Here is a 23,432-nt window from a genome sequence, read left to right on the forward strand (position 1 = left end):
ATTCAGAGAATTTTAGAAATCAAATCTGAAATGAAACCACAGTTCTTCTTACTAGGCATAATTCCAAAACATATTAACAAAAGTACCACAATTTACTAAGATACATGTTCATAGCCAGAAGGATAAATTTACCACAACATTGGAAAAGAGATACGTTACAGGAGATAGTAGACTAGGAACTTGAACTTGGAGAATATGCAGCCATGTCAAAATTAACAGCAGAAGATTAACCTAATTTAAGCAAGAATGGCTTCCATACATTCTATATATTACAGGGAAAGGTAAATACAAGGACATAGAGTTTGGTTTTTAAGGGGAAAAGAACAGACTAAAGAATTGAAATCAGAAACACACAAAAATGTTAAATGTCTATAAATACTGTTCCATCATCAGAATACAACAAAGGGGAACTTAGAAATTAGTATTTATCAATTATGTTTTAGTAGTTTTTTTTCTTTTGTGTATTTTTAAATACAAATAATGGAGATTTTAGCAGTCAGTTCAGAGATTCAAATCTTCTCTCCCATTATTAAAATAATTAAATATACTTTGTTTATTATGGTTAATTTCTCATCAACTATATACTGTACTAAGTACTAACTGTACCAGCTTGGTAATTCCTATGTCCACCTACTGATATTGTATTTCTGTATCAACTATTTTCTCTTTTTTTCTCCCCTTGCTTGTTTGTTCACTCATTTTTTCTTCCTCTTTTGAAAATGATTTTAAAAAAAATGGTTATCACAGAGAGGGACTGCAAAACTTGGTTCAGCTCTGGAAGCCATATACTGAGTAATCCACATCAAAAGCCTCCAGATTCCTTTTTTCAAAATGGGAGGACAACCAAGATCAGGGATAACTGGAGTAAGGAACAGCAAACTAATATTTTTCCAAAAATTGGGAGTGGGGGGAACCCTTTATCATGCGTTACTATAAAGTTCCAAATAAAGGTTGCTAAATGCATGCATTCAGTAACAGGAAATTATATGCACTTTCCCAGGTCACTTCTCATTTGCAAAGTAAGTTATCTGACTTTCATAGAGCAAACCAGAGTAGGTTCCATGGGTGCTCACACAAAGCAGAGAAATCTTCCCTTCTGACATTATCTATTATGGGAAAAAGTTAAAAATTCTAAAGTCAAGACCAGGTGGTAAGGTCCTTGGAAAGGGGGAGATTAGTTCCTTTTCTTTAGTTTGAAGAATGATGAACATTTCTACACAGTAAATCTGTACTAATCTTAAACTGCAAGAAAAATGTTTGGAAATCTGAGAAAGATCAGTCATGAAAGGAAAACAGAAAGACATACAAAGAATAAGAAAACCTTCCTTAGGAGTTCCTGAGTCCCTCTGTCCTAATAATTCGTTTGTTTGTTTATCTAATTTGTCCCTGCCCATCTCCTCCCATCAGGATCAATAGTTTATCTTTGGATCATAGAGAAGAGGATAGATGACTGGGAGCAGGTGGGTTCTGCTAAATGAATCTGTTCTATGGAGTATCAAGTCCTTTTCATTCAGTTAAAAGGTTAAGATCAGAACGGTTATTACCTGAGAATATGCAAAGTTAGAATATTGTTAAAAACTATTAAAGAGAGCTCAATGCCTCGCTATGCAAAAGACAAGTGGTAATTCACCTATTTAATATTTCTCAGAAGTTATATGTTTCTAAGATGCGCTGTTACTTCTACAGGTAATCCTCAGTTAACTATGGCAACTGGGACCAGAATTTCCATTGCTAAGTGACACGGTCATAAAGTGCGACATCACGTGACTGCACTGCTTAGCAATGGCAATTCTGGCACTTCTGGTTGCCATTGTTAAGCAAATCCTGCAATGATGTTAAGTGCAATGTTATGTAGTTGCCATTTATAACCTCCTGCTGGCTTCCCCATTGACTTTGCCTGTTGGAAGCCAGCAATGAAGATCGCAAATGGCAGTTATGTGCCCACGGGATGCTGTGATGTCATAACTGCAAGGTGGTTGCTGAGCCCCCAGATCATTATCACATGACTGCAAACATCATAATTGCGAGCCAGTTGCCAAGCTCCCAAATCGTGATCACATGACCACAGGGATGCTGTGACAGTCAGAACTTCAAGGACCAGTCATAAGTACCATTTGTTCAGTGCCATTGTAAGTTCAAGTGGTCACTGAACAAGTGGTCATTAAGCGAGGACCACCTACTGGCACAAGCCAACTCATTTCATAGCACAGTTGAATCAACTGGCTATCTTTGCCTAAGATGTCCTTATGACACAGCAACTATATTCAGGTTGTTGTTCTAACTGCCTTACTTTAAGGATGGAGAAACACTAACCCATGAGCTTTATCAAGCCTTCAAGATCATTTGTCCACCCTGTAGGTTAAGGTTAGGGTAATTGAGGTTCCTCTTCTTCCCCAAATCCACACTTCTTTCCAAAAGAATGGCCCAGAAGACACATTTCCTGGGCCTGGAAAAAGTCCTTTCTGGAAGCTTGACAAAATCAACAAGAAGATAAATTTGGAGTTTGGCCCCACATACAATAACATTACTCAGACCAAGTGAGGGTGATTGGGGAGGGATACAACCCTTCCAACCAACCATGTTCCCACTCTTTTCTTACTAATTTGACTTGAGGATCTAAGCATTTGTATGATGCATTAAACCAAGCTACATACCTGAATATGTAACCGCTCATTCTCTTCTATCTTTTTTTGAAGATCTTCACCAAAGACATTTTTCTGTTCTTGACTCAACTGAGATGCAGGCTCACCACTTTTCTAATCAAAACAAAATATGCTTGTTTGCTGAAGGCACTTTTAACTACTACATACCATATTGTTATTCCCATGGAATTTTACAATAAAATAACTAATTAGCTACGAATTCTAATTATGGGGGAATTCTTAACTATTTGTATTACTACATTACAGAATATACTAGAGAACCAGCAGGATTGATTTCAAATCTTACCATTAAGAAACAAATATCTTGATTTCAACTCAACTCACTCTCCACTATAATAAGGCCATCCTACTGAATTTGGAGAGATACATTAATTTATTTATTTATCAAATTTGTCACTGCCCATCTCCTCCCACCGGAGGGACTCTGGGCGGTTTACAACAAAATAATAAATAAATAAATATATAATAAAATTCCAATATAAAAGTGCACTATAAAACAATTTCACATAGCTACTAAATATAAATAAAATCCAGATGGCTGTGGTCTCATTCAGTCCTTGCGTAGGAGGGGCACTTCAATGCACTAGCCAACACCAAGTATGACTATTCTCCTCCCCGCCCTAAGCCCAGTGGCAGAGCCAGGTCTTCAATTCCCTCCGGAAGGCTAGGAGCGATGGGGCTAACCTCACCTCTGGGGGTAGGATGTTCCAAAGGGTAGGTGCTACTGCAGAGAAGGCCCGCCTCCTGGACCCCGCCAGACGGAATTCTCTTACCGACAGGGTCCACAGCATGCCCTCTCTGCATGATCAGGTAGGATGGGCTGATGTAGCAGGGAAGAGGCGGTATATTATTGGTGAAGCATTTTGGAACTGCAGTATAAAGCACTCACTGTTGAAGCCCTTACACTGATCTCTCAACTCTAGTGATTCAAGCCAAGCAAGACCAAGTGGCTGTGTGTTTCTCAGATCTGGAGATTTTCCACCTATAACTCTGGATGGAGTAGCACCAACCCAGTTGGTGTGCAATTTAGGTGTCCTCCTGCTTGAGGAACATGACAGCTGTGGCCAGGAGGGCCTTTGCACAAATTCATCTTGTGTGCCAGTATCTGTTCCTGGCTTGGAAGTCTCTGCTCCCAGTCACTAATGCATTAGTCACTTCCCAGATGGACTTTTACAACATGTTTGACATGCGACTGCCCTTGAAAAGCATTCAGAAGCTACAGCTGGTCCAGAAAGCAGTGGCACATGTAGTTTTGAGCACACCACAGTACACTCACATAATACCATTACTATGTGAGCTGTACTGCTCCCAGTAGGCTTCCCAACCTTCCATAGAGATGCCGGAGGATTCAAATTTGAGGTCTTTCTTTAAAAAGAAAGCATCCATTTACAACTGAACTAGTAACAATAAGCATTTGTATGGTATTTTCCAAGTGTTTCAGCCACTTCATATTGTTTGCTCAAAATGTGAAACATTGGTAGGTTAAATAAATATTATTATTCCATACTGCAGATGAGAGATTGAGGCTGAGAAAAAAACAGTTTGCCTATTGCTGCTGAAGTCAAGACAAAGGCATCATTCCACTCACCCATTTCTAGAATCATAGCTCACTCTCTTAGCCACTAAGCTACAAGTCTCCTCTAAATAAGACTGAATGCCTCAGCAGTTTGTACAAGAACACCTATTATGTCTCAGGGATATGGACCCAGATTTTCTTGGCCCAATTTAAACAATATACTACCTTGCACTAGCTTCCTTCTAGAACAACTGAGTATTCACCATGCTTTTCTTCCCCCCAGGGTCCCTCTCTTCACCATGGCCAGGATTTTCTCACTTCTTCAACTGTGAAACAAAGAAACATTCTGAAGCACAGGGGCAGTTGCCTGGCTTAATTCCTCCTTTTGCTTCTACTTAACTGAGTATATTGCTTATTCTATAAAATGTGCTCACAACATTTTTAATGATTGATATCAAATGCACTATGAACTAATCTGGAAAGCAAGATTGTTTTTAGACATTACAGCAAATAATAAGAAAACACATTATGAGATTCACTGATCAAGCAAGTCTTGTCCTAGATGAGAATCATCCTGGAACCAATCAAAAATGCTTATCAGAGCTGCTTAGAGGAAGAGTGGCATATAATAGCAAATAATATATGTCAGGATCAGTAAAAACAAAAAGGTACTCTACTGTTTGCAATGTATCAAGCTGCAATCTGTAAACACTTACCTGGAAGTAAGCCCACTGGCTATCATAAGCTGAGTAGACTATACTAGCTCAAAAAGGTGATAAATAAGACTAAACTTAATGCCTGCCTATTTTCTTTCAGTCAGCCAGCCATAATTAGATATGAACCACAACGCTACTAACCTCTACTAACCTGTGCGCAAATGTCTGCAGAGGTTAGGAGGCACACACAGAAGACCTCCTACAAAAGTTTATTTCAGGTCGAAGAGAGAAACCACAGAGATGGTGGCAGTAGCTCAATTGTCAGAGGTTTGGGAAGTGCAGTTTCTCAGAAACGCTCACATACTTTTAAGATTTTAAGAGCAACCCTCCAGAATCACATCAGAATCCAGCATCCAAATTCCCAGTGGCTTCCTGCCCTCCTCCTGTAGTTCCTCAGCAACTGGAACTCAGAAGAATCTTGACTGATGCTAGAAGTAAGATACAGCCATCATGACTAGCATCTGTTACTCCCCATGAATCTGACTAACCCACCTTTAAAGCCATTGATGGTGACCTTCACTGCAGTTCGCAGTGAGGTCCGCAAGTTACCCATGTAAAATGTGATGAAGTACTTTCCTTCATTGGGCCTAAATCTTCCACCATTAGCTTCACTAAATGATGCAAATTCCAGCATTATTTTTATTTTATTTTATTTATTTTCTATGGGAAAGACTTATTCCATTCCCTTGTTCCACAAGATTCATATTCATATAATGTGGTATATATAATAACCCCTGTAAGTTGCCTTTTTTGTAAGTTATAAAGCCTCAGACTAAATCTTTCCATGTAGAGAAACAGTTCCAGACCTTTAGCTGTTTTATCTGCCCTTTTACACACGTTGGCCAGCTTGCTACCTACCTTGTTCTTCTTGCCTTTAGATTCACTTAACACAAGTTCATCTTGAAGGAGCTCTACCCTCTTGGCCAATTGCTGATTTCGAAAAGTCAAACTATCCATTTCCTGCTGCAGCTTCCTGAGTGATTGGTCCTTCATTTTCATTTGTTCCTGTATTAAGTATCAGAAGTGTCATCACACTGAGTTCTAGTATGGATAGATTTTTACAAAACATGAAGTCTTACTCCTCAACTCCTTTTCATATCCAATGTCTTTAGAGAATCATGGTGTACTTTATCCAAGATTACTAAAGCCGGTTAAGTGATGTACCCATTTTTATGTAAGTAAAGTAGCAAAAGAACGTTTACTTGATAGATATAAAATATATTTATTTATTGCATTCACAGACTGCCTTTCTTTTTTAAGAGCTCAATGTGACTTATACAAGAGTCTCTCCTTAATGTTGTCCCCACAACAGCAATTCTATGAGGCAGATTGGAATAAAAGAGCATGACTAGCCCGTTTCTCCATAAACTCTGCAGTCAAATAGGGACTTGAATCTGGGACTTCCTGCTCAAACCCAACACTTACACTATGCTACACTGACGCTCTTACTACTGATACTTTGATGAGAGTTTTAAAAAATAGTTTTCAACAGGTCTCATATAACAATTCAAAACAAATTTAAAATCAACAAATGAAAATGATTATTCCATATGGAAATTTAAGAGCAGATCTGGGCACTGCTTCAGCTGCTGTCAATTCTGTGGTAGACTTTCAAAAAATGGAAATGTGATTTTTGTCCCTCCCAATGTAAATGACAGTTATCAGCACTCCCAAGTAGATTAGCTTTCATTATAAGTCCAATTCTGCTGTGAGCTGTTAAGATAACTTACACAAAAGTAGTGACAGATTTCACAAGGATTAAACCAGAACTTTCTGTGATAGTTATTTCTAAGCTGAAAGAATATTTCACACATTACGTACCAGCTAACTCAGAATCACAATAGACTGTAGCCAACCCTATTGAGAAATGTACTTTTTAATCAAGCTTTATTCATTTCAGTATTTTTAAGCTATACCTTTAGGGCTGCTGAGTTTGCTTGTTCATCCATAACACCCTTTTTCAATACCTGATTTTGAGCACGAAGCTGCAAAATAGAGTGAGAAATGATTAACTCAGCTATGAAGCAATAAACAAGCAATGCTGAAGTAAAAGGATTCCAACCAGAGTTTTTGGAATATAAGCCAAAGTTTTTGGCATGTAAGGTGAAGAGCAACAGGGCATGAAAGTGAATGTGGTAGATTACTGCCATGTCTAACATTGCTATGCACATTCTTTTAATATTACTAGATTTATAGCCCACCTTTATTTTTTACAAATCAAGGTGGTCTACATAAAGCTCCCACCTCCTATTTTCCCAACAAAACAACCCTGTGAGGTGGGTTGGGCTGAGAGAGAGAGAGAGAGACTGGCCCAAACTCACTAAGCCAGCTTTCCAGGGAGGACCAGAACTTATGGTCTCCCCAATTTCTGGTCCAGCACCTTAACCACTATACCAAACTGGCTCACAATACAAGAGGCTGAATAAAACTTATAATTTTAAAAAATTGCATGCTAGCATTTACATCAGTATTGTGCCCTCAATAAAATGTTACATTTCTTCATAAATTTAACCCAAGTTAGTTGCTGGCTCTTTTTTACAACACAGTATTAACTCCCCCCACCATGGGTGGAGGAGAAATCTTTCTCTCCTAATCCCTTCATGCTCATGTGGACAGCAGAAGATCCTTTACAAGATCCGAGCCTTTCCTAAACTGAAATAACGGTGGGGTGATGGAGGTGGAGGACACCAAGTTTGGAAAGGCTGCAGCAGATAAGAGGTCCTCAAGCTAGAATCTTTCACACCAGTTGCTACCTGAATTGATTTAAACAGAAAACGGGACATCGGGGATTGCATGCATGCAAACTAATTCTGTAAAGAACTGCGTTTCCCTCCTCCTATTAAACAAGAGGCAGAGGAAACAAAGATATGGCAGCTCAGAATTTCAACCAGGAGAACGGCAGCACAGTCCTTCTTGATATCTAAAAATGATAAGGGAGGGAGCATTATGGGGGCTGATACCGCTCGGGGCGGGACGGCACCGTTCGGGGTCTCGGTACTTAGGGGAGTTGGCACATCCCGGTACCTTGGAATACTCCTGCGCCAGCTTCTGGTACTTCCCCTGCAGCTCGGTCGCTGCCGCCATGACCGCCCCCCGTGAGCGAGAAGCCACTACCCGGAAAATGCCCCCTCGATCGCTCCAGCCACTGTGGGAGACGTACTTCCGGGTGCGGGCGGAGCGAACGTCAGGCGTCACCCCCACCTTGCGTAGCTCGACTGTCCACCATCTTAAGCAGCTCGCAAAGGGCGCGGAAACTCTCCTAGCGCAAGAGGCGACCTGACTCAGGGCGAAGGGGCGGGAACCGAAAGTGGCCCTACCCCGTGTTTTCGCAGAAAAGGAGGACGGATGGCGGGGTGGGGGAATGTGGAAATGGCTTGTGGTTCGTTGCGTTGGTGGTGGAAGAAGTCGCCTTTTGTTTCGGGGAGTTTCGACGCGGTGCCTGGCAGTTCAGCTTAGCGTTTCCGTGGCAGACGCCGGGCTTCCCCAGGCCTAGGCCTACCATGTCTGGGCTGCAGAAATCCGGGTTTTCGTGCCGCTTCTCGAAATGCAACCGGGCGGTGATGTCGCCTAGCCGTACGAACTTCGCCCGGGTGGGATACGCAGAAAGGCCTTGGGTGAGGTTGCGAGCCTCTAGTTAGGAGCCACAGAGAATATTTTTTTAAAGGTGGAGTCAGCTGCATCTGTAAGGAGGATTCCATAAGCCCGGGATAACCATTACGAAAGCGTTAGCTCAAATATATTCTTATTGATGGATCAGTTATTTAAATGATTTTTGTACTGCTTCCCATATAGGTTGACATATGTAGTTTTACCAAAGATTTGACACATCTATGTTTAAAGATAGCTTCTTTGACAAAAATAAGCTTAAATCCATATGACTTAATGAAGAGTGTGGAAGTGGTTTGCTGTAAACTTCTGGGATTATCCTTCTCAGTCTAGTCTGTAACACTGGAATTTCTTGGTGGTCTGCCATCCACCTTCTGGCTCTGCATGTTTTCTCAGGCCAGCTAAATGCTGCCACCATAAATTAGCAAGCATATTAGGAAATATTTTATTAATGTAACCAAAAGCATGGTTATTTTTTAATAAAATGCCTCTTAGTTGAAGTTTTTTTCAGGTCTGCAGTTAGTTTTTCAACCAATACAATTTTTAAATTTACAGTTTAAAAGCCATTGATCCTAAGAATGATGCGGTTTAGTGTTGCATTAATAAACCTGATTGCTAACAATAAAAACTGGATTAATTTCTTGTGTTGCACTGGTCTATAAATTTTGCACTGGTCTATAAATTATGAACAGTAAACCTACATTATGTTTAATTAACAAAGATGGGGAACATTTATTAGAAAATTTTCAAAGTCACCTGTCTTAAATGCAAAAGCCTGGGTGGTGAACAGTCCAAACAAAAACAATGTTTAAAAAACCCATAACCAATTAGAATAACCCAACACAAGGAAAGGAAACTCAGGCACAGTATTGCAGTTCCTTAAAACAAACACATGTATATTGGACTCTCCTGATATTCTGGCTCTAATGCTTGGAGAAAAAACCAGCTTTTAATAGCCTTCCAGAAGTGCAAGAAGGTTGGCACCTTCCAAATCTCAGAGGGGGGGAGGCTGTTCCATAGGGAAAGTGCTGTGACAGAGAAGGCACGGCTCCATCTCCCTGCAAGATGGCGTTATTTGGTAGAGGGAGCTTGGAGCATGCCTGCCCTGGTGGAATAAGCAGAAACCCACAGAGACAGATGCTCCCACAGGTAAACTGGCCTGTGCCATGTAAGGCTTTAAGAGTGATAAGCAGTACCTTGAATTGCACCTGGAAACATACTGGAAGCCAGTGCAGCTCGTGCAGCAGTGGTGTTGCATAGGCAAACTGGAGCACCCAAAATTGTTCATACTGCTGCATTCTGCACCAGTTGAAGCCACTCAGTGTTCTTCGAGGGCAGCCCAACATAGAGCATGTTGCAGTAATCCAACTGGGAAATGACTAAGGCTGGGGTGGCAGTGAATAGAGCCTCCTGGTCCAAGAATTGGCACAACTGGTACACAAGATGAATCTATGCAAAGACATTCTTGGCAGCAGTTGTTACCTGCTCTTCCAGTAGAAGCTGTAACTCCAAAAGGGCCCCAGATGATGCACCAACTCTGGGGAATGCTATCCCATGAAGAGTTAAACCCAAAGCCATTTGGCGTTGCCAGGGTTGAGCTGCAACCAATTGTCCTCCATCCAGACCTTCACAGCCTCCAGGCCCTGGGTAAGAACCTGAGCAGCCAGGGGTGGAAATAAAAAGCTGCATATCATCAACATATTGATGGCATTTTACCCAGTGCCAACGGATGTCCTTCCGCAGAGGTTTCATATAAGACTAGGCCTGCACAATTTGTAGAGGGGAAGGGACCACATTGATAAATTAAATATCATTTCAGGCCACAAAGGAATACCTGGCAACTGTTCAGCCCCTAGCAGAGTGTCAATAGCACTGGAGTTGGCGGTGGTGAGGCCTGGAGATGCTGGAGACGCTTGGCAGCTCACCTTTCAGGGCAATGTCTGCAATACATATACCTGTCCTATCAGGTCCAGAAGGAGGGGCACGTTGGGGGTCCAGTCAGCCACGGAGCTTCATTTGGCAGGACCCAGGAAGAGAGCCTTTTCTCTGCGGCACCCACCCTTTGGAACATCATTCCATGCAAGATGAGATTGGCTCCAACCATGTCAGCCTTCCAGAATTCCCTTGAAACTTGGTTTTGTCATTGAGCCTGGGGATCCCATGGAAGTATGGAGCCTGTTAAATGGTTGCATTGTGTTTATACACTCTCCTGTGTTTTTATTATAGTTTTTAACTTTTTAAATTGCATTTTAATGGTTTTGTTTTTATTTTGAATATTTGTTTTTTTGTTTTTTGTTTTGTTTTTTGACTGTTTATGCCACCCAGAGTCACAACGTGAGATGGGCAGCTATATAAATTTAATACATGAATAGATACCTATTCAAGTTGGCAATCTTTTTGAATGAAGGAATGCACTGGGGACTTTGGGAGGATGTTATGGGCAAAGACTCAAATGGCTGTGTTTTCACAAAATGCCTGCCCAGGTGGGCACTGCGGGACATGAAGCCAAAGCCAGAAACCAAACTAGTGTGTACCCCCTGCCACTCCACCTAGCTCCCCAGGATATTTCCTCCACACCATATTTTCAAGCACAATAAATGTGTATACAATAAATACTCATCTGGAAGTGACCTAACACTCTCCCCTCTGACTTTGTGCCTTCAACAGCATTTTAGGAGGAGAGCTTGGTTAGTCTGTGATAGCCAAAAATCAGGAGTAGTCTGGTAGCACCTTTTCTGACTAACAAATTTTAGGGTTAAGTTTTCTTGAGCTGTAACTCACTTCATCAGATGCCAACTGCAATGCGATTCTGCTTTTCAGAGTTTAAGGGGATTACAGCCTAGGACCTGGAGTGGAAAAGAAAGCACATGACCCTATTAATGGATTTTTTCCTCTTGATAACATTCTCTTGCTATCTTACAATCATTCAGGAAAATGGTCTAACAATATTCCTCATGACAACTATTATAAATTTGCTTAATAAGATACATTTGCCAGGACAATTAACCTAAGATCTTAAAAATACCCAGTCTTAGAAACTCAGAGTAGGAAGTCCTCTCTCAGAATCTTGGAGGCCAAGCAAACTACTCAAGCCTGAATTATTATATATGTCTGAACTAGTCAAACCTTTTTCCAACAGATGAATACATATAGCATGTTGTTAGTGCATTGACAACATTATTTAGATACATTTGGCCAAACTTAAGATACTACAAGGCTTATTATTACCTGATACAATTTACCACTTGTTAGCTTTTATTTCTGTTCTATTAAACTACTGTAGTCAAACACATGACTATCAAGCAGGGAGAGATTATTTTATTCTGAATACACCTTTATGGGATTTGAATTTACATTAGTGATTTTGAATCCTTCAGCACAAAATATCTGTTTCCAGTTTACCAAGAGAGAGCACCCAGGTACAAAATGGTGCATCTGACTTACATAGATTTAATAAATGTATTACAAAATCCCAACACCATAGGCGAAGATTACTGTTTCATGGATTGGGATGTAAGTGTTGTTGTTTATTCGTTTAGTCGCTTCCGACTCTTCGTGACTTCATGGACCAGCCCACGCCAGAGCTTCCTGTCGGTCGTCAACACCCCCAGCTCCCTCAGGGACGAGTCCGTCACCTCTAGAATATCATCCATCCACCTTGCCCTTGGTCGGCCCCTCTTCCTTTTGCCCTCCACTCTCCCGAGCATCAGCATCTTCTCCAGGGTGTCCTGTCTTCTCATTATGTGGCCAAAGTATTTCAGTTTTGCCTTTAATATCATTCCCTCAAGTGAGCAGTCTGGCTTTATTTCCTGGAGGATGGACTGGTTTGATCTTCGTGCAGTCCAAGGCACTCTCAGAATTTTCCTCCAACACCACAGTTCCAAAGCATCGATCTTCCTTCGCTCAGCCTTCCTTATGGTCCAGCTCTCGCAGCCATATGTTACTACGGGGAACACCATTGCTTTAACTATGCGGGCCTTTGTTGTCAGCGTGATGTCTCTGCTCTTAACTATTTTATCGAGATTTGTCATTGCTCTTCTTCCAAGGATTAAGCGTCTTCTGATTTCCTGACTGCAGTCAGCATCTGCAGTAATCTTTGCACCTAGGAATACAAAGTCTTTCACTGCTTCTACATTTTCTCCCTCTATTTGCCAGTTATCAATCAAGCTGGTTGCCATAATCTTGGTTTTTTTGAGGTTTAGCTGCAAACCAGCTTTTGCACTTTCTTCTTTCACCTTCATCATAAGGCTCCTCAGTTCCTCTTCGCTTTCAGCCATCAAAGTGGTATCATCTGCATATCTGAGATTGTTAATGTTTCTTCCAGAGATTTTAACTCCAGCCTTGGATTCCTCAAGGCCAGCTTGTCGCATGATGTGTTCTGCATACAAGTTGAATAGGTAGGGTGAGAGGATACAGCCCTGCCGTACTCCTTTCCCAATCGTAAACCAGTCTGTTGTTCCGTGATCTGTTCTTACTGTTGCTACTTGGTCGTTATACAGATTCTTCAGGAGGCAGACAAGATGACTTGGTATCCCCATACCACTAAGAACTTGCCACAATTTGTTATGGTCCACACAGTCAAAGGCTTTAGAATAGTCAATAAAACAGAAATAGATGTTTTTCTGAAACTCCCTGGCTTTTTCCATTATCCAGCGGATATTGGCAATTTGGTCTCTAGTTCCTCTGCCTTTTCTAAACCCAGCTTGTACATCTGGCAATTCTCGCTCCATGAATTGCTGAAGTCTACCTTGCAGGATCTTGAGCATTACCTTACTGGCATGTGAAATGAGTGCCACTGTTCGATAGTTTGAACATTCTTTAGTGTTTCCCTTTTTTGGTATGGGGATATAAGTTGATTTTTTCCAGTCTGATGGCCATTCTTGTGTTTTCCAAATTTGCTGGCATATAGCATGCATTACCTTGACAGCATCATCTTGCAAGATTTTGAACAGTTCAGCTGGGATGCCGTCATCTCCTGTTGCCTTGTTATTAGCAATGCTTCGTAAGGCCCACTCAACCTCACTCTTCAGGATGTCTGGCTCTAGCTCACTGACCACACCGTCAAAGCTATCCCCGATATTGTTATCCTTCCTATACAGGTCTTCTGTATATTCTTGCCACCTTTTCTTGATCTCTTCTTCTTCTGTTAGGTCCTTGCCATCTTTGTTTTTGATCATACCCATTTTTGCCTGGAATTTACCTCCAATGTTTCTAATTTTCTGGAAGAGGTCTCTTGTCCTTCCTATTCTATTGTCTTCTTCCACTTCCGCGCATTGCTTGTTTAAAAATAATTCCTTATCTCTTCTGGCTAACCTCTGGAATTTTGCATTTAATTGGGCATATCTCCCCCTATCACTGTTGCCTTTTGCTTTCCTTCTTTCTTGGGCTACTTCTAGTGTCTCAGCAGACAGCCATTTTGCCTTCTTGGTTTTCTCTTTCTTTGGGATGTATTTTGTTGCTGCCTCCTGGACAATGCTGCCAACTTCTGTCCAGAGTTCTTCCGGGACCCTATCTACTAAGTCCAGTCCCTTAAATCTATTCTTCACCTCCACTGCATATTCCTTAGGAATATTAGTGAGCTCATATCTAGCTGATCTGTGGGTCTTCCCTAATCTCTTGAGTCTGATCCTAAATTGTGCAAGAAGAAGTTCGTGATCTGAACTACAGTCAGCTCCAGGCCTTGTTTTTACCGACTGTACAGATGTCCGCCACCTTTGGCTGCAAAGGATGTAATCAATCTGATTTCGGTGTTGTCCATCTGGTGAAGTCCATGTATAAAGCCGTCTCTTAGGTTGTTGGAAGAGAGTGTTTGTTATGCAGAGTGAATTGTCTTGGCAAAATTCTATCAGCCTATGTCCTGCTTCATTTTGTTTTCCCAGGCCATACTTACCTGTAATTCGAGGTGTCATTTGACTGCCCACCTTAGCATTCCAGTCTCCTGTGATGAAAATAACATCTCTTTTAGGCGTGTTGTCCAGTAGGTGCTGCAGATCCTCATAGAACTGCTCTACTTCAGCTTCTTCAGCATCTGTGGTTGGGGCGTATATTTGGATCACTGTGATGTTAGATGGCTTGCCCTGAATTCGAATTGAGATCATTCTGTCGTTTTTTGGGTTGTATCCAAGCACTGCTTTAGCCACTTTACTATTAATTATGAAGGCTACTCCATTTCTTCTGTGGTCCTCTTGTCCACAGTAGTAGATCTGGTGGTCATTTGATGTGAAGTGGCCCATTCCAGTCCATTTCAGTTCACTGACGCCCAGAATGTCTATCTTTAATCTTGACATCTCACCAATAACCACATCCAATTTGCCCTGGCTCATAGATCTTACATTCCAGGTTCCAATGGTGTGTTGATCCTTAGAACATCGGATTCGCCGTTCACCACCAGCACCGTCGGCCGCTAGCCGTCCTTTCGGCTTTGAGCTAGCTGCGTCATCACGTCTGGGGCTAGTTGAGCTCATCCTCTGTTCCTCCCCAGTAGCATTTTGACCATCTTCCGACCTGGGGGTCTCACCTTCCGATGGTATACCGACATATCTCTGGTTGTACTGATCCATTTAGTTTTCACGGCAAGAATACTGGGGTGGGTTGCCATTACCTTCCCCAGGGATCGCATTTAGTCTGACCTCTCTGTCACGACCTTCCCGTCTTGGGTGGCCCTTCACGGTTTAGCTCATGGCATCATTGAGGTGCTCAAGCTCCAGCACCACGACAAGGTAATGATCCTTTGCTGAAGGGGATGTAAGTAGATGGGTTTTTTTTGTGAATACCATCTGAGAAGCTGTGACTGTTAGGCTTTCTACCTAACATCTGTTTGTGCAATAATTTCAGTGAATACTCTTTAGAAGCAGCAATTTTAAGTATCACTAGCCTACAATGCATCCATATTTATCTGTGATATATATCGCAACATCTTCCTATGTCTGCTAAACATACAAACTCTGTGCAGTACTATACAGGCTTCCATATTCCTTTTTTATACATGAAATCCTTCTCCCTAATGAATCTGTCCAGTATTGGGATTATTGACTTATCATTAGATTTTTCAGAATCACTGAAGTTGTTGAAAAATCAAAGTTTGATTCGCCACCAAGTATTTATATTTCACCAGACTTTTAGATGCTTTAATTCTATATATTACTGCTTTAAAAAAATCTGTTATTCATGCTATTGTACTATTTTATGTCAGACTGTATTTTTCTGCCTTATAATACCATCTATAAACATTATCTGTATGCTTTCTGATCAGGTTTTTATATTAATTGCCTACTCCATACATAAGATGTAGCAAGTGGTATAGACATATCTTCTATTTGTCACAATCTCATATTCTCCCACTGTTTCTTCCATCTTTTTCCTTATCACAAAAATCCATCTAAAAGGGAAGGATAGTATATTTTTTAACAGTAGATTTCTGTATGGACTAAAGAGTGCTTTGTAAACATTAAAAATGACTATGCTTGCATGTTGACTTAAAAATCAGGAAAATTGCAGCATTATTGATTTGGACTGTGCAGTGCTCTGGATTTGATTGGGAAGTGATACTTCAGAACATGCCAAGAGCAGGAACTGGCACCTGCCTGCAACTCATTTAAGTCATTAGGAGTCAAGTTTGATTTGAATAAAATGTTACCTTTTATACCCTAATAACTCTCAGGAAGCTTCTCAGACATCAGATGTTATGAAGAAGTTGGAGCAAGAAGAAAAGAATAACCTATGCATTCTCACCACATCACATTTTTCATCAGACTGGAATTTTATATTGCATAAAATTTCCTCCCAGTTCATTTTAGTCATGAATTGCTCATAAAAATATGAGCAACTACAAATATTTCTTGTGTTTATTTTAGATAGCACCAACTCCATATGAACTTCTAGAAGTTTACAGATAACATTCATTAACCAAAGAAAATCACAGTATACACCATATTAAGTGGCTGCACCCAATTTAAATGAACGATTCGTTAAAACTAATTAAACCCCTCTATGGAGGAGCTTAGTTTTGACTGCCTTCCTGAACACAATCAAGGAGAGAGGGGACCCTCATATAACCTGGCCCCATGCCATATACGGTTTTAAAGGTCATAACCAGCACCTTGAATTGGACCCAGAACTGTTTTCAGCTGATTTTAAAATGGCATGATTGTTTTTATATTTTTGACAGTTCTTGAAATGTTTGAAAAAGTTCACTAGATATATTTCTTAATGATTTCAAGGCAAAGAGGCAGTAGATACAATAGCACAACTGTGACACAATCCATGGATGCAAGTTGAAAACGTCCAAGAAAAACATTATGAGAAACTGATAGGATATCAAATGAACATTAACCAAGCATAGACCATGATTTGCTGCTGCTATTGGAGGTTAAATTGGGGGGGAAAGCTTAAACATGTATGAATTTCCCAACTTTCTCTTAATTCTGAGTCATGTTTATATATTTTATTTATTTATCTGTCGAATATATACGGCCATCCATCTCACACAAAGTGACTTTGGGTGGGGACAATGAAACCAACAAAAGTTCTACAAAACCAGTTAAAAACAATTTAAACAATTTAAACAATAAGCATAGATGAAACAAGACCACAGCGGGGGGAATATTAGATAAAATGTAGCCAACGTGTGGGCTCCCTATTACTAGGGGATCCCCAAGCTTGCTGAAAAAAGCACAGCAAGGGGTTGGGGCTAAATGCTTCTGCATTTTATTTAAATCTTCCTATTGAAAGCTGGTAAAGATTTGCTGTATCCGGTTGGATGTATAATATAATTTTGCTCTTTAGTTTTAATACACTAGGGGGAGCTTTTCGACTATGTTTGGTTTGTAATTTCTGATTTTCTTGAATAGCAGAGAAATACAGGATTTTTCTTCCTAAAGCTTCACAGAATCTTAAAATATATATTATTTTGTAAATATGACAGAAAGCAAAATAATACATTTAACAGTCATATTTTCATAAAAGTATGATTTGTTTTGTTTTGTTTTTGTTTTGTAACACTGACTTTACTCTGGTAGTTGAAAATAACATCTCTTTTAGGCGTGTTGTCCAGTAGGTGCTGCAGATCCTCATAGAACTGCTCTACTTCAGCTTCTTCAGCATCTGTGGTTGGGGCGTATATTTGGATCACTCTGATGTTAGATGGCTTGCCCTGAATTCGAATTGAGATCATTCTATCGTTTTTTGGATTGTATCCAAGCACTGCTTTAGCCACTTTACTATTAATTACGAAGGCTACTCCATTTCTTCTGTGGTCCTCTTGTCCACAGTAGTAGATCTGGTGGTCATTTGCTGTGAAGTGGCCCATTCCAGTCCATTTCAGTTCACTGATGCCCAAAATGTCTATCTTTAATCTTGCCATCTCACCAATACATCCTTTGCAGCCAAAGGTGGCGGACATCTATGCAGTCGGTAAAAACAAGACCTGGAGCTGACTGTAGTTCAGATCACGAACTTCTTCTTGCACAATTTAGGATCAGACTAAAGAGATTAGGGAAGACCCACAGATCAGCTAGATATGAGCTCACTAATATCCCTAAGGAATATGCAGTGGAGGTGAAGAATAGATTTAAGGGACTGGACTTAGTAGATAGGGTCCTGGAAGAACTATGGACAGAAGTTCACAACATTGTCCAGGAGGCGGCAACAAAATACATCCCAATAAAGAGAAAACCAAGAAGGCAAAATGGCTGTCTGCTGAGACACTAGAAGTAGCCCAAGAAAGAAGGAAAGCAAAAGGCAACAGTGATAGGGGGAGATATGCCCAATTAAATGCAAAATTCCAGAGGTTAGCCAGAAGAGATAAGGAATTATTTTTAAACAAGCAATGTGCGGAAGTGGAAGAAGACAATAGAATAGGAAGGACAAGAGACCTCTTCCAGAAAATTAGAAACATCGGAGGTAAATTCCAGGCAAAAATGGGTATGATCAAAAACAAAGATGGCAAGGACCTAACAGAAGAAGAAGAGATCAAGAAAAGGTGGCAAGAATATACAGAAGACCTGTATAGGAAGGATAACAATATCGGGGATAGCTTTGATGGTGTGGTCAGTGAGCTAGAGCCAGACACTCTGAAGAGTGAGGGTGAATGGGCCTTAAGAAGCATTGCTAATAACAAGGCAGCAGGAGACGACGGCATCCCAGCTGAACTGTTCAAAATCTTGCAAGATGATGCTGTCAAGGTAATGCATGCTATATGCCAGCAAATTTGGAAAACACAAGAATGGCCATCAGACTGGAAAAAATCAACTTATATCCCCATACCAAAAAAGGGAAACACTAAAGAATGTTCAAACTATCGAACAGTGGCACTCATTTCACATGCCAGTAAGGTAATGCTCAAGATCCTGCAAGGTAGACTTCAGCAATTCATGGAGCGAGAATTGCCAGATGTACAAGCTGGGTTTAGAAAAGGCAGAGGAACTAGGGACCAAATTGCCAATATCCGCTGGATAATGGAAAAAGCCAGGGTGTTTCAGAAAAACATCTATTTCTGGTTTATTGACTATTCTAAAGCCTTTGACTGTGTGGACCATAACAAATTGTGGCAAGTTCTTAGTGGTATGGGGATACCAAGTCATCTTGTATGCCTCCTGAAGAATCTGTATAACGACCAAGTAGCAACAGTAAGAACAGACCACGGAACAATAGACTGGTTTAAGATTGGGAAAGGAGTACGGCAGGGCTGTATACTCTCACCCTACCTATTCAACTTGTACGCGGAATACATCATGCGACATGCTGGGCTTGAGGAATCCAAGGCTGGAGTTAAAATCGCTGGAAGAAACATTAACAATCTCAGATACGCAGATGATACCACTTTGATGGCTGAAAGCGAAGAGGAACTCAGGAGCCTTATGATGAAGGTGAAAGAAGAAAGTGCAAAAGCTGGCTTGCAGCTAAACCTCAAAAAAACCAAGATTATGGCAACCAGCTTGATTGATAACTGGCAAATAGAGGGAGAAAATGTAGAAGCAGTGAAAGACTTTGTATTCCTAGGTGCGAAGATTACTGCAGATGCTGACTGCAGTCAGGAAATCAGAAGACGCTTAATCCTTGGGAGAAGAGCAATGACAAATCTCGATAAACTAGTTAAGAGCAGAGACATCACACTGACAACAAAGGTCCGCATAGTTAAAGCAATGGTATTCCCAGTAGTAACATATGGCTGCGAGAGCTGGACCATAAGGAAGGTTGAGAGAAGGAAGATAGATGCTTTTGATCTATGGTGTTGGAGGAAAATTCTGAGAGTGCCTTGGACTGCAAGAAGATCAAACCAGTCCATCCTCCAGGAAATAAAGCCAGACTGCTCACTTGAGGGAATGATATTAAAGGCAAAACTGAAATACTTTGGCCACATCATGAGAAGACAGGACAGCCTGGAGAAGATGCTGATGCTAGGGAGAGTGGAGGGCAAAAGGAAGAGGGACCAACCAAGGGCAAGGTGGATGGATGATATTCTAGAGGTGGCGGACTCGTCCCTGGGGGAGCTGGGGGTGTTGACGACTGACAGGAAGCTCTGGCGTGGGCTGGTCCATGAAGTCACGAAGAGTCGGAAGGGACTAAATGAATAAACAACAACTAGTTTTGTTACAAAAGTTTAAATATATATTAGTCATGTTCCCACAACAAAAAACACCCAATCTCTCACAGTCACTAGACTCCCAGTGTGTGCCTGCAGCACATGATAGCTGATCTATATTGTAGTGATCGTTTTTATGATTTGCTCAGCCATTGCAAAGGAAGCTAGGAAGTTATCACTTCCTGCTTCACTTCCCTTTTCTTTGTCATGCAAGCTACAACAACAACAAAAATCATAACAGCCTACAAACGATTTCAGGAGAAGCCTGAGATCCAGTAGTAGATTGTTCCACAGCATTGGCTCTACCATGGAAGCAGCAGAAATCCATTGATGTTAAATGTATCAAGTGGGATGGGGAGGAACCTGTAAGAGGAGCCTGCTGATGATCTGGAAACAGAGGACAAATTACCAAGGAGACAGTCCTGTAGGCAACTTGGACTCAGGTTGTGTAAGCAGGGCTTTGTATACTGATGCAAACATATTTTTTACAAAAAAGAAAGATTAGCTTTTTCAATTATTAACACACATGCTTTGTTTCAAACACTGCTTACATTCAGTTACAGAATGTTAAGATCTCTTAGCTTGCTTTACCCAAATGTGCAAATAGACCTTGTATTTAAATATTTTCATGTGAAATGGAACTGAACTGGTTGGTTATGTGGGCTGAACCAGTTTTTAAATGTGTAGTGGTCTGGAAAATATTTAATAAACAAATAAATAAAACTCCAAACTAAATACCCAAAAGTAATGGTTTGACTTCTTTCTTGCAGCTGTTTTTTATATGTAAAACACATTTAAAATTGACTCACAGGATCAAACTGAGTACCTACTTTTTCCCCTCAAGCACAAGCTGCTAAGAGGCTGTGGTGGTTCATATGGTGTGGTTTGTCTCAACATCTTTGTGTTCAGATTGCTACTACATAAGTTTTTCCATACTTTGCCATCAACTTTGTCAACATTATGATGCTGTGGAAGCACTAAATGGTGCTAATACTATTTACCACGGTAGGATTCTGTGTAAATTAGGAACTATTTTAATCCTCCTTTGCCTGTTAACATCTCTGATCACCCCAAGCACATCAGTTTGTTGCCTGTACACCCAAAATGGTTGGATGCATGATGGTTTGCATCATAGTCTCTAGACCCTAGCTTGCCTAGAGTATCAGGAGCATGCTTGGAGTAAAATGCTTGGAGCATGCCAGGCTTTGGTTGTACTTGTAGCAGATGTGTCCAAACTGATGGATGCTATCTTTACGATTAGTTGTGAATGCTGCATGTGGCACAGGTACAACTAAAGTCTGCACCTTCTTTGTCTTACTAAAAAAATGTTAATTGAAAGCCTTGATTGACCAAAGTCATGGTGGACAGCAAAGGTTGTTTTCTCCAGCTGGCTGGGCATTCTGGGTATTTCAGTCTCAATATATCTGGAGAGTGCCAGGCTGCTTTAGAAGGCAAAGTGTTTTGTATGCAGATGGCAGGGATAAATGAATTGTCGAGTGGGTCTATGCAGCCATCCCTTCCATTCACCTTTTCATCAGCCCAAATACTAGTATTTCATAGTAGTATTTCTAGTTTTTTTCTTCCTCAAACCATGTATCAAAAATTTAAAAATGTGTATGTATGTGTATAAAAGAAATCAGGAAGTACTCTAGGTGGAATGAATCCTGGTTCATCCAGAGTTAAATCTTTAAAATTAGGTCTTGCTGAAAGAAAGCTGGCTTGGTTTCCTAGCAACCACTGCATGGGATGCTACTGTCATTCACTGGATACTTCCCTGGAGAGTCAACCTTCTGCTCATACAAAACAGGTTATGATTGGGTAGAGATGACATCACGCTACTTGACAAGAGATACGAATTGTTCCAAAGGCATCTCTGAATGCAGTGACTTTCAAACCCATTTCAGAAATCTTTTTGTTTAAAATAGCGATGCTGTCTAGAAGTTTTGGACTACAGCTGCCTCAGGGTTGGAGAAAAGCTTATGGATTCATAAAGCAAAATTCCTGTAAAGGGATCATTCCATCCTTGAGAGCCACTTTAGCTAATCTTGGCAAGAGAGTCCGTAAAAAGAAAGAGAGTGGGTGGGTGTGACACAATTTCTATTATTGATTACTTAAGAGGAGTACAAATAGTGAAATGAACTTTTTCAGACATCCAATTTGTTTCCGAGTTTCAGGACACTTTTGGATGAATACAAAGGCTGCAGTCCTGTACAAATTTATGTGAAAGGAGGCACCATATATGTAGGCAAAACCTGTAAAAGTTACAAGTGCACTTTACTCCTTAAACCAAGCTGTGCCCAGGGGTTCAGAAGCATCTGATTAAGGATTAAAAACACAATTATGCAAAACACAGACACAGACTACACTCCTGCAGAATATACTGTAAATGGTATTTCCTTTCTTTTCCCCAACTTCTAAAACACCTTTTTTCCAACCTAGAGTTTTCCAGATGTGATGAACCTTATTTCTGATAGGAAAATGCTGCTGAATTACGGCAGTTATAATCCAACAAAACTGCAGGGCACTAGATTGGGGAAGGCTGTTCTACAAGTTTCCATGTCAGATTTTTTGTTCAATCTTATTGATACCCACCAACCTATCTATAAACCACCCCTTTTCTCCTAAAATACTTCACGTAAATAAAAAAACAGACATTGACAGCAAGTTGATGTTGAGAATCTAGTTTGTAGGACTTAAGTTTTGACAAAGTGCACCAAGGAAGTCAAGCTGTTGGAATTGACCTTAAAGTCTGAGTGAAGATTACAGTTCTTTACTCTTCTAATTCTGGATCTGACCACGCACAATGGAGAAAGTACTTAGATTTGGATTTCTCTGGAAGTGTGTATGCTGCCCATCACAAATTACTAGCTGGCTTTCCATGTTGCTCAATAGCTGAGCACTCCCCTTCCATGTGGATGTTGCAGCATCGATTACCAGTATTTCCATTTATAAGGATCTCAAAGGAAAGGGACTAGGAAAGCATATGGCTTAAGAACATGAACATTGCCAACTATGTTACTAAAGACCATAGGTGTAGATGACCATCTCTGCCTTTAAACATGTATTGTATTTATATCTCATCTTTCCTTCAGAAATTTGAAGTGCTGGATATAGCACTTCCTCCACCCATCCTCTGCAATTTATCTTAGCAGCAAACCTGCACAATGGTGGTTTAAGCTAAATGTAAATTACTGGCCCAAAATCACTTTGCAAGGTGGATGATTGGGTTGATCTGAACCTGTTTATTGCCCAATTCTAGACCAATATTCTAACCACTGCACACTGCTTCATGTGACTGCATAATCTGAAGCAGCCAGCTGAATTAACAGGTGTAATGGGTGAAATAAAAC

General features: G+C 40.7%; 1 protein-coding gene across 3 annotated transcripts in view; it reads right to left on the minus strand.

Annotated features, from left to right (window-relative positions):
• The window catches only part of PPP1R21 (protein phosphatase 1 regulatory subunit 21), a 37,978-nt gene extending 29,907 nt beyond the window's left edge, over positions 1-8,071 (minus strand). Inside the window, exons 1-4 of one of the 3 annotated variants that reach the window (XM_063301708.1) lie at positions 7,920-8,071; positions 6,812-6,880; positions 5,754-5,900; positions 2,655-2,756 (exon numbers count right to left, since the gene is read on the minus strand). In XM_063301708.1, the coding sequence (XP_063157778.1) occupies positions 2,655-2,756; positions 5,754-5,900; positions 6,812-6,880; positions 7,920-7,979 (378 nt within the window). In that variant the 5' untranslated portion in view covers positions 7,980-8,071. Of the gene's footprint in view, positions 1-2,654; positions 2,757-4,442; positions 4,506-5,753; positions 5,937-6,811; positions 6,883-7,919 lie in introns of those variants that run through there. The other 2 variants (XM_063301725.1, XM_063301716.1) reach the window with 2 other exon arrangements.
• Positions 8,072-23,432: the final 15,361 nt, after the last annotated feature.

The sequence above is a fragment of the Candoia aspera genome, chromosome 1, assembly GCF_035149785.1.
Source record: "Candoia aspera isolate rCanAsp1 chromosome 1, rCanAsp1.hap2, whole genome shotgun sequence".
In the NCBI taxonomy this organism is placed as follows: domain Eukaryota; kingdom Metazoa; phylum Chordata; class Lepidosauria; order Squamata; family Boidae; genus Candoia; species Candoia aspera.